Source organism: Diceros bicornis, chromosome 5, assembly GCF_020826845.1.
Source record: "Diceros bicornis minor isolate mBicDic1 chromosome 5, mDicBic1.mat.cur, whole genome shotgun sequence".
NCBI lineage: Eukaryota > Metazoa > Chordata > Mammalia > Perissodactyla > Rhinocerotidae > Diceros > Diceros bicornis.
Window position 1 is genome coordinate 96,464,621 of NC_080744.1, and position 12,339 is coordinate 96,476,959.

The 12,339-nt window shown below is 39.9% G+C and overlaps 1 protein-coding gene across 4 annotated transcripts in view; it reads left to right on the forward strand.

The window, feature by feature from the left end:
* Positions 1 to 12,339, forward strand: part of EFL1 (elongation factor like GTPase 1) — a 130,227-nt gene that overhangs the window by 15,695 nt on the left and 102,193 nt on the right. For all 4 annotated transcript variants that reach the window (XM_058542569.1, XM_058542568.1, XM_058542570.1 and 1 more), the window contains 3 exons: positions 4,055 to 4,188; positions 5,752 to 5,889; positions 7,520 to 7,734. In XM_058542569.1, coding sequence (XP_058398552.1) covers positions 4,055 to 4,188; positions 5,752 to 5,889; positions 7,520 to 7,734 — 487 coding nt within the window. The remainder of the gene's footprint in view (positions 1 to 4,054; positions 4,189 to 5,751; positions 5,890 to 7,519; positions 7,735 to 12,339) is intronic.

A 12,339-nucleotide genomic window follows, 5' to 3' on the forward strand; every position in this document is an offset into this window, starting at 1 on the left:
ATTCAGGAACACATCCTCAGGTGGCTCGGGTTCTGCCTCTGTTCCTGATATTTTTTTTTTTTTTTGTTTTTTTTTTTTTTTTTTTGTGAGGAGATCAGCCCTGAGCTAACATCCGCCAATCCTCCTCCTTTTTTTTTTTTTTGCTGAGGAAGACGGCCCTGGGCTAACATCTGTGCCCATCTTCCTCCACTTTATATGGGACGCCGCCACAGCATGGCTTACCAAGCAGTGCATCGGTGCGCGCCCGGGATCCGAACCAGCGAACCCCGGGCCGCCGCAGCGGAGCGCGCGCACTTAACTGCTTGCGCCACCGGGCCAGCCCCTGTTCCTGATATTTTTGTTGTTAGATACGATAGTCTTCTACTAATACGCTGAAACGTAAAGGGCACTTGCATGAAGTGCAGATCTTCATCCATAACTTGAGTGTTTCTCTCTCCCTTCTTTTGTTTTAAGGAAAGTTTTCTCTCGTCAGCTTTCTATGTGTGCTTTAGTGAACATCTCCAGTGTTTTGGAAATTGGACCCTGACCTCCTTACATGAAATTTTACTGTTCACAGAGGAAATATTTTGGCAGGCTCTGGTGACAAATGTGTGCCTTCAGTGAAACAGTTATCCATGGCATTTTAAAACCAGAGGACTCGATGGGCAAGGGAGAGAGTCTTTTCCCATTACTCCCCATCAGCAGTAGAAATTGTCTGGAATATGTCTCCCATAATTAACTTTGGGTCTTCCAAGTTTTTTTTTTCAAGTTGCCTGGAACATAAAAAAAAAATGGATTGGTGCTCAGCTGTTTAGATCAGTCCCCTGAAATGAGATTTGTTTTGGGATGCCTGGGAAATAAGGCAGCAGAAGTTGCTGTCCCTTAATGTTATAGCAGGAATTAGTCCGATACACAGTTTCAGGGTTGTGTTACAGATCGGAATGATCATTTAGCATGCCTGAAAAATTATAATTTCCATTAGCAGTAGTAATATTATCTAACATGATAATCCCTCCAACTGTTTTTATGTATGTTTTTTTGTTTGATCCTCACACACAAAAAGTGGCATTAGAAGAAACAAGTCTAGGGGGGAGGGAGGAGGGTGAAAGGGATAATTTGGTACATGTGTGTGGTGATGGGTTGTAATTAGTATTTTGGTGGTGAACATGATGTAATCTATGTAGAAATAGAAGTATAATGATGTACACCTGAAATTTTTACAATGTTATAAATCAATGTTACTGCAATAAACAAAATTAAAAAAAAAGTCTTCAAGACGCATAATGTGGCTAAAGTCACAGCAAAGGAGTGGTGCTTACAGCCTTTTTTTTCTCTAATGAAAATTGGACTTCTTTTCCCCTCCGTTTGAAATTATTTGGAAAGAGTTAAGATGAAAAGGTCATTGAAGGAGGAGCCAAAAGTCCTGGTTCTGTGCTGAGCTCTGCGTTTGTCAGCTGTGTGCCTGACCACGGCTCTTCTTTCTCAAGATCAAATACGTTTGGGAAACTTCGTTAAACAAAGTTGGACAGGCTTCCTTGAGCTGCTTTGAGTCTTTAATATATATGTGTGTTGTGAGTCTCTCCTGTCTTGCCCCAGGGGCCAGCTGAATTTTTCAAATTTATTTGATCACACACACTTAATTTTTTGCATATTTTTAGGTGGAGACACTTGATATATCACTAGCTTTCTGTTCCCTTCTAGATCTGAACCTGCTGTCCCTGAATGAATTTCAAGAGGTCTGAATTGGATGCATAATTTGGGGGTGGATAGATGGGTGGGTGGGTGGGTGGATGGATGGATGGATAGGTATGGATAGATGTTTGTTTTTCTGGGTGTTTTCGAAAAAGTCTGTAACCCCAATAAAAGACAAGAGTGCTGTTGTATAGAAAGCCCGAGGTTTCTGTATGAGTGCACTTTTAGATCCTGTAAAGAACCTAACAGCAGACCCAGTCTCTGAAACTTCTGTATCAGGTCCAGGTATAGTGAGGGTCGGAAAGTGCTTGTCATTCTCCCACCCTGTAGTCTGGAGTTTAGCCAAAGGAACAAGCAAGTGTTGTTTCCCCAGCTGCAAAGTATAAAGGAGTCTAAGACCTTTATAGGAAGTGACTGAGCTCGTTAGACAGACCTGGGTGTGTTTCTTGCTTGCTACTCGTTTTGTGACCTTGAGTAAAGCTCTCCTTTGGGGGCTTGAGCGTGTCTATCTATGAACTGAAGGGTATGGCCTAAGGAAACGCTGAGTGATTTCAAGAGGCTCACGGCTTTTGTTTTCTGTGATGGGAGTTGATAGGACCCTGGACCTGCTTGTGTTGCTAATTTTTCTCCGGTTTGTTTAGTTGCGACTGTGGTGCTTATCCAGAGGGTGGCTGTGAGAGTGGTGCAATGAGACCTGATAGTAAGAGGCTCCATTAAGGCACAGTGGGCCGTTATTCTGGGCCCCTGGTTCTTTGGCTAACTTGATTTTCTTTGGAGATATCCACAGTCTTCTCTGGTTGGAGCCTTCCCTGGTGGGTGCAGCAGAGCTAGGTTCCATGTAAAGCAGTTTGCATGAAAAGACCAGGAAGCAGGAGGAGGATGGTATTTAAGAAGGCGATCTGTTGCTAATGGATGGCAGTCTTTCCCACTGAGCCCCAGTGTGTTTGGGAATCCTTAACCCAGTGTTCAGAAATTCACTACCAGTGGCATCTTGGCAAGTGAGATGAAACTTAAGCCAACTTGAGTGTAGTGGTGAAAGGTGTGTCTTTGGAGTTAGAGGGCTTGAACTTCCACTCTTACCATTTTGAGTTGTTTGATCTTAGGCAGTTTACCTCAAAGTCGTGTTCCAGCTGGATGTCCTTGAGAAAGATATTTAACTTTTCTGTGCCGTAGTTTCCTGCTCTGTAAAACTGGGCCGATGGTAGTAAGTACCGCAGAGGCTTGTTGTAGGTAAACATTAGATAATGTCTGTAAAATGCTTAGAGCAGTGCCAGGCACAAATAGGCTGTCCACAAAGGTGAGCCATGGCTGTGGTTATTGTTGTGTTGTTGCTGTTTTATCATTATCAGTATCACCTAGGGCACAAGTCAAGTCGTCAAGGTGTTGAAATTATATTGGGGAAAATCCTTTAAATGGCCTATAAATTATAATACTCAGCCCTGTAGTGGTTCTGGAGCACACAGAAGTTGAAAGACACTGAGTTGAGAGGAGGAGCAAAAGTAAAGTATATATGCAGGTGTTGAGCATTCAAATAATTATCTTGCCTTTAGAAGAGAATTATATCAAATTTAGCAGTAAATGGGGAAAGTGGAGAATTCTAATGAATTACTGTTTTTCTACATGGTTTACTTAATTATGTTTTAATGTGAAGTCTCTAACCTAGAGTGGCAGTTGTTCTGGCTTAGGGGTTAATGGGATGTGGGACTGACTTTGCGGTCTGATGGGATGTGAGACTCAGTGCTGAAACTGAGCAGATCAACCTGAGTTGCCACCCTACTACAAGCTTAATGCTTTGTTTGTTGTGAAGATTAAAGAAGGTAATATATGTGAGAGCACACAGCACACTGCTTGGCACATAGTAACGACTCCTTAAATTTGTGCAGAAGTGAAGCTGAATCTCGATTGAGCAGATTCACACACTGCCTGTTGAGGAGCTGTAGGGAAGTAGTGGGTGAGCTGCTTGGTGTCTTTGAATTGGCATTTCCTGCTCTGGCCCCTCTGAACAGCTTTCACTCTCGGGCACTGGCTTCCCTTAGTCTCAACCTCCTACTCTGTAAAATGGGTGTAGTAATATTTGTCTCCTCGGGATTGTGTCGGGGGGTCAGTGATGTGTGACTGGTACGGTGCCTGGCTCAGAGTAAGCACTTTTTAAGTGGTAACTGTTAGAATAGTAAAGTCCTTCAACTTTTTATATAGATGCTATTTGGAGTCAATAGTTCCCTCCATGAGAATTCCTAAGTTGGAGTGATAGCTGTCAATTGAGCATTTGGCTTCTTAAGCTTTATTCAGTCATTTCTTAGAAGGTTTCTTATTCCAGAATGCCTGAGCAAGAGTGCTGTGTACCTGCACAACTGAAAGGGTGTGTTTTCACATCTCATTTCAGGCCGTGAGGAGTACCTGATTAACCTGATAGACTCTCCAGGACACGTGGATTTCTCCTCAGAAGTCTCCACAGCTGTTCGCATTTGTGATGGGTGCATCATTGTGGTCGATGCTGTGGAAGGAGTCTGTCCGCAGGTAGTGGATGGTTGTGTGAAAATATTTAACTGGTTAGTGGAAGTGGGGAAAGAGGAGGAACTGACTGTTGATTATTGTGTCACTTCAGACATTTCACTGACAATCAGAAAGTTGGTTTTACATTTCATATTCGCTGATGTTCCAGTCTGTAATGGAGTTAAATCATCCGGGTTTTGAAGGGATCTTAGAGAGGATGGCTTTAAGTTTAGATACTCAGAAGTGTATGTGATATCCTCTTAGAGAGGGACTCAGCAAAAATGGGAGAAGTGCTGAATTTTGGGAGGATCTGGAAATTTTATTCCAGTGGAGAAGGTTTCTGACCTGAGAGATTGTTGATAGCTAGATACTGAGCTAGTTCTCCCCTAGATAAGAGAAGTTCTCTTCTGTTGACCTTTTTGTCTACACTTACGCCTCTGCTTACCTACACACACTCCTTCTCCCTCCCTCCTTCCCTCTCTTACTCTTCCATATCCTTGTTCTAGTGTTTCTCATCTTTCCCACCAAAGCTGGAAAAGTTGCCCCCCAGGCCAGAGTGAACATAGAGCTCTGGGGTCGTGGAGCTCAGAGGGCTCTCTAAGCTCAGTTCTTTTTTTTTTTTTTTTTTAATTTAATTTTATTTATTTTTTTCCCCCAAAGCCCCAGTAGATAGTTGTATGTCATAGCTGCACATCCTTCTAGTTCTTGTATATGGGACGCGGCCTCAGCATGGCCGGAGAAGCAGTGCGTTGGTGCGCGCCCAGGATGCGAACCCGGGCCGCCAGCAGCAGAGCATGCGCACTTAACCGCTAAGCCACGGGGCCGGCCCTAAGCTCAGTTCTTTTAATAATTTTTTTTTGAAACCTTATGTTTTATCTTTAAAAATTGTTGTCACCTTTATATCCTACTTCTTAATATACCCTTGTTTTAATGTTTTTTAAAAAGAATAGTAAAAGATTTAAGTTAACTCAAATGGAGGAAGTTTGATAATTCCAAGATGTGCCATAATTATCCTGTAGCTTCCCATCTGATTTCCCCTAAGGGCACAGGAACCCCCACTTGGGAAGCACAGCCTTAGTCTGTGTAGTGTTGCAGGCATCCTGACAAGATAAGTGAAATTAACACCTGACTTCAGAGTAGCGGGATAGTGGTTAACGGTTAACTCCAAGAGGCGGGGTTATGATCAGGAAGGTTTACACAGGGGACTTCTGGGGGAATGGTCTGTTTTTTGATCTGTGTGTTGGCAACATGAGTGTTTGTTTTCTGATTGTTTATTAAACTCTGTGTGTGTGTATGTGTGTGTATAATTCCACCAAACTTTTTTCTATCTTTTACACAGTTTTTTTATCCTTCTTAAATAAAGTGTCAGTTCCATAAAGGGAAGGGTGGTTTCTCGTCTGTAGTTCTTTGCTTCTGTGTTATCTGCTTTGTGAATGTCGAGTGAACACCTGTGTTTTACTGGCATTATGTCAAAACTGAGATGTGATAAAGTAGTATGGAAATGAGCTGATTATTAACCAAGATTTTCTAATGTGCTTGAATGATTTTAAATCATGACTTTTACACTTTCCTTTCTGTTTTAATTAGACACAGGCAGTTCTGCGACAAGCCTGGCTTGAAAACATCCGTCCAGTTTTGGTGATTAATAAGATAGATCGCTTGATAGTGGAACTGAAATTCACCCCACAGGAGGCCTATTCTCACCTCAAGAATATTTTAGAACAGGTATTTTATCCTTGACTTCAGTATTTTAAAAATTAGGGCTCAAGAGTTGTAAGGAAGTTGCTGAGTTGATTATGAGGCATTGCTACAGAAAATTTATTTATTTATAACTTTTCCACTGAAGATTCATATGTGTTGGTGTTGTCATACTACAAGAGAGGCAACAGGACAAGCATCCTCTCAGGAGTACCCTCCATCTCCTGGAAGCATCCTTGAGTATAAAGCTTGGACAAAGGTTTTAATGCTCTCTTGTTTAAAATCTTGTAGTTTCGTTCCAAAGTGAAGCAATATTAGGAAGCTCTTTGGCTTTTTTATTACCTGTTTTTAGATGAAGTTTTACCCAAGCATTCATTCATTTATTTATTCAGCAAACATTTACATAGCTATGTGTTGAATAAATGAATTCTTGGATGGCCAGTGTATGCTAGGGATTGTGAATATAAAGACAGACAGGTCAGAGTCCCTATTTTCAAAGCTCTCACAGTGTGATGGGAGAGACAAATAGTTGAAAGAGATATTTGGAGAACAATGAGATAAGCCCTGGGTGTGATTTGAGAGCGTAAACTGTGGCCTCCTCACCCAGACTGGGTCAAGAGGGAAGACAGAGTTAGGAAAAGTCTCAACAGAAGCCCTGAGATGGAATAAAGGTCAAGTTTGCCAGGTAAAGTATTATGGCAGGGGCATTCAAGAGAGAAGGAATAAGATGTACAAAATCATAAAGGCAAGAAAAAGCATAGTACAATGTTTCATTCAAAGAACTGCAAATTATTTGTTATAGCTGAAAAATTAGATCATGTTAAGCAGTGCCAAGAGGTGAGAGTAGAAAGAATTACAGAGTTTAGATTACGGTGAACCTTGTATGCCATGCATGGAGGTTTGAATTTTCCTCTTCAAGACAATGGAGCAGCACTGATGAGACCAACTTGAGAATACTTATTTACTGAAAGGAGGAAATGATAAAGATGGAGCAGTGAAAGGGAATGGATCAGTGGATCTAGTTCCCTTTAGAGACACATAGGAATGGCACAGGTGAAATCCTCCTGCCCTGCAGTGGAAGGAGAAGGGCCAGTGGTATTGGCAGATATACGTGGGGTGGTGTTATAGTTTGGAGTATGGGGAGCTTGCAGGGTTTCTGAACAGTAGGTTTCATTTTCTCTCTGAGGTAGGAAATAAGATTACTTACTTGGGGGTGAAAATAGTTGAGGGTTAGAGGTTGGGAAGAGGGCCTGGAGAGGTGAAAAGTTCAAACAGCTGATCTGAGAATTGACGAGGGAGTTGACTAAAGTTACAAACTAGGATGTGGGAGTTGGAAACTATGAATTCCTAATGACATCAGGCCCTGGTACTGAAAAACAAGTTAAAGATATGACATGCTAGTGTTTGCATTAAACTGATAATTACAAAAATGACCTTTCCGAAGCCTTACAATTTAGTTTTGCTGGGTGTAGAAAGAATGGGTTGATAACATTTAAGTTATTTATTGTTGTAAATGTCAACTCCATCCGCGTGTGCTTAACATGAGCCCAAACTGTGACCGATGATTCTAGGGTTAACAAGGGTTGGACAGGGTGTCTCCTCCTGTGGGCATGCTGAGCATCTGAATGACATTCTGCCATTTCACCATCTCTCCTAGATTAATGCACTCACAGGAACTCTTTTTACTTCTAAAGTCCTAGAAGAAAGAGCAGAGAGAGAGGCTGAATCCCAAGTAAATCCACATTCTGAACCAGGAGAGCAAGTGTATGACTGGAGCACCGGCTTGGAGGACACGGATGATTCTCACCTGTACTTCTCTCCAGATCAGGGGAACGTGGTGTTTACAAGTGCAATAGATGGCTGGGGCTTTGGGTAAGTCTGTTTGAATTTAACTAAATCTCTGTGGATTTTATATACAATTGATTTTTTTAAATTAAACTTTTTATTTTGAGATAATTGAAGATGCACATTCAGTTTAAGAAAGAATACAGAGAGTTCTCTTGTACCCTTTACCCAGTATCCCCAAGTAGATTCATGTTGCAAACTGTAGTACAATGTCATATTGACATTGACATTGAAGTGATACAGTCCATCACCACAAAGATCCTTTATGTTGCCCTAATTTAGCCACACCTACTTTCTTCCCCCAACCCCTCCTTAACCCCTGGCAACCACTAACTGTTCTCCATGTCTATACTTTGTTATTTCAAGAATGTTAGAGAAGTGGAATCAAACAGTATCTAACCTTTTCTAGATTGGCTGCGTAATTCTCTAGAGACTTAATCTAAGTTGTTGCATATATCAATAGTTGGTTCCTTTTTATTCGTTAGTAGTATTCCATGGTATGGATATGTCACAATTTGTTTATTCACCCAGAAGGACATCTGGGTTTTTTCCAGTTTTTGGCTGAGTAAAGCTGCTATAAGCACTTACGTTAGGTTTTTATGTGAACATAAGTTTTTATTTCTCTGGGATGAATGCCCGGGAGTGCATTTACTGGGTCATCTGGTAGTTGTATGTTTAGTTTTTAAAGAAACTATCAAACTGTTTCCAGAGGGGATATACCATTTTTCATTTCCACCAGCAATGTGCGAGTGATCCAGTTTTTCTACATCTTCACCACCATTTAGTGTTTTGTTGCTGTTTTTTTAAGCCATTCTCATAGGTGTGTACTGATGTGTTATTGTGGTTTTAATTTGCATTTTCCTACTAGTGATGTTGAACATCTTTTCATGTGCTGATGTGTCATCTGTCTATTCTTTTGGGTGAAATATTTCTTCATGTCCTTTGCTCCTTGTCTGTCTGTATTTTTTTTTTTGAGGTATTATTGACATAATATTAGTTTCAAGTGTACAACCTAATGATTTGATATTTGTATATATTACAGAATGATCACAATAAGTCTAGGTAACATCCTTCATACATAGTTACAAAAAGTTTTTTTCTTCTCATGAGAACTTTTAAGATGTACTCACTTAGCAACTTTCAAATACGGAGTACAGTTATATTAACTATAATCACCATGCTGTACATTACATCCCCATGAGTTATTTATTTTATTGTACCTTTTGACCCCCTTCACCCTGCCTCTGGCAACTGCCAGTCTGTTCTCTGCGTCTGTGAGTTTGGTGGGGTTTTTTTCCCCTTAGATTACACGTATAAGTGAGATCACGTGGTATTTGTCTTTCTCTGTCTGACTTATCTCACTTAGCTTTTATTTATCTATACTAGCAGAAGTTAGTATGGAAAGAAACTAACTTTATTGAGGATGTACATATTCTAGGCATTGAGCTAGTCACTTAAATATTTCATTGAATTCTTAGAATAGTCCTTTTAAATAGATATTAATATTTTTTATCTAAGGCTCAAAGACACTGAGCAATTTGTTTAACATCCCTCAGCTACTAAGTGGCTGAGCTGGTATTAAGTTTAAAGTCTGCCTGACACTGCAGTCATGCTTTCTTACCATGGTGCTTCTACAGGTTCTTTGTTATGGAATGTAGGGACCCTTGTTTCTTCTTACTGCCCCTTCTAGATATGTACTTATGGCTGGGGCCTTAGTGATACCAGTTTTTAGAATGAGGTAGGTAGTTGATTACATTTCTTAACTACAACCAGTACTGACTTGTGGAATCAGAAAATTCACATATAATTAAAGAATTATTACTTTGAGAAAAATGTCTTCAGCTTAGATAAACAGTTGTGAGACTGTAATGAACTTTACTTTAGTCGTGGGATTAATCTTGCATATAATTTACAGGGATAATAGAACCAGAAATAATGCATCAGGTGAAAACAAAACCTATTCATGAAACATATGTCAGTATGAGCTGGAAATGGGAAAGCAGAAAGATCAGAAGTTGACCCGAATGTGCAGCTTGGGAGTAGGCTAACCAGTCTTGGCTGTTTCTTGTCCTCGTTTTCACAGGAACTTGCTCTTCCTCTTCCTTTTACTGAAAACATTTTGCCTTGGGCCGTACAATAAGTTATAATACCATGATTTTTCTGTGTTAGTTTGTGATAAATTATAGATACCTTAATCCACTTGGTTCGTATAAAGGTCATACAAGACTTAGATTCAGATAATGGGTTTGTAATGAAAGTGGAAATTACAAACCTGCTGAAAATGTGCACTTTTCATATGTGGTTGATGACTTGCCATTATCACCTTTGTGGGCCTTAGTTTCTTCTTCTGGAAAATGAGAGTATGGGGCTAAGGTGATTTCTAAGAATTTCTTTGAGCTAAAAAAGTACAGTGATTTATTCAGTCATATAACAGGGTCAGACTTGATGATTTCCTGATTTGTAAGCATTTTGCTATGAGACACAAGGTGAGAGGCTTCTCCTTTTCTTGTAATGATTTTCTTAAATAGTTTAATGTTTTTGTGAATTTTACTCTAAATCTCACAAATAGAGAGAAGTTTGTTGTGGAAGAAGGAATGAGGAGAGGCTTGAACAGATAGAGTAAGGGTAACTTCTGTATCCTGCACAACTTTGGACATTTTACCTACTTTCAGTTAATAAGTGAATTCCCCTGTATTAGACAAGGTCGTATTTAGAGATCTGCTAGTGCCTGTTGATTTATGGGAAATGGTGGTGGAAATGGAAGCACTGCAGACCCTTTCCTTCTAATTTTCCTCTAAAATGTCAGTGAATAGGAAAAGTTGGTGACTTCATCTATCACAAAAATGGGAAATGAGCACGTTTCAGAACTTGGAAGATGGTGCTATAAACTCTTCTACAGTGGGACAGGCTCCAGAAGTGTGACTAGTGGCAGAACCTAGGTCTTTGGTGTAAATCTGCCTTGGTAATAGATGTTAATCCAGCAGAATCTGCTCTGAAAGAGCAGAAACACGTTGACTTGGGTAGGTGGCAGCAAGAATCTAGTTCCTGTTTTAGGTAAGTAGAACTGAGGCCCAACCCCATAAAACAGGGACAGGAAAAAAGAGACAATGGAAAGCCCTTCCTAATAGTTTTGTCTTTGTCCACTAGTGTCTTAGAATCCTGCAATTAGCAATCCATTGGGTAGCTTGTATGCAAAAGAGTATGTGGCCCAGTAATTTCATGCTTAGCCGAGTTGTCATTCAGGAGAATAGGCAAAAGATAGACTGGTCTGTAAAGTCTTGGAAAATGTTCTGCAGCTCTTTTCTGAGACTCATATTTGAAGTTACTTTGTAGAGGAAATGAATTAAAATAGAATTAAAAAATGGAGAAGTTGTGCTAGACACTGTCAGTGTTTTAAAATTATAACTAACTAGTGACAGATAAATGAATAAAAGCCCTAAGCAATAAGAGGGAAAGTGTTGATGTTAATAAGAAAATTTTGTGGTAACTATGGGATGAAAAAGGATGAAAAGGATAAAAAACAAGATTGTGAAAGATTTATGTACCTTTATATCTATGCATGTGTAAATAAATGATGGACTAGAAAAGGGTTTGAGGACAGTGGCCTAAGCAAATGGACAAATTTCTTACTATAATTTATGATTTTGATAGAGGTTTTAGAGTGTTTGTGAAAATCTTTCAGTTTACCACTTCTCAAATTAAAAACGGGACATATATCTAACACATTGTTGTAAAACATAAAAGAAAATATAACAGTCTGGGTAGCACAAGTCAACATTTAAAAAAAAATCCTAGAAACGTGAGCAGAAATCATACTAGAAATCCACCTGATCAGAAGAGCTATGACAGGGGCCGGCCCAGTGGCGTAGCAGTTAGGTTCACACATTCTGCTTTGGTGGCCTGGGGTTCGCCGGTTTGGATCCTGGGCACAGACCTACTCACTGCTCATCAAGCCATGCTGAGGCAGCGTCCCATGTAGAAGAGCTACAACTCTACAACTGTGATGCATAACTATGTACTGGGGCTTTGGGGAGAAAAAAGAAAAAAGAGGAAGATTTGCAACAGATGTTAGCTCAGGGCCAATCTTCCTCAAAAAAAAAAAGAATTATGACAGTAAGTGTATGAAATACCCCATTGAGGAGATAAAGTTTTTACAAGAAGGAAATTTCATTAAAAAAAAAATCCAGGTTTGCTATGTAAAATAGGTAAACATAAAACATCATGGACAGGGAATAAACACCAAAACTTTGGCTCAATATGTCAATCAAATGCGAACAAAAAAAAGTATGTTTGGCAATATTAATGATAAACATAGCAGAATTTATGGCAAATGTATTGTGACATAATGGATAATTGACACATTTCAGTAGTGAAGGGTTTTGTTTTTTTTTTTTAATTTCTTTCTTTCTTTTTTTTTTTTTGTGAGGAAGATCAGCCCTGAGCTAACATCCATGCCAGTCCTCCTCTTTTTTTTTTTTGCTGAGGAAGACTGGCTCTAAGCTAACATCTATTGCCAATCCTCCTCCTTTTTTTTTCCCCAAAGCCCAAGTAGATAGTTGTATGTCATAGCTGCACATCCGTCTAGTTGCTGTATGTGGGACGCAGCCTCAGCGTGGCCAGAGAAGCGGTGCT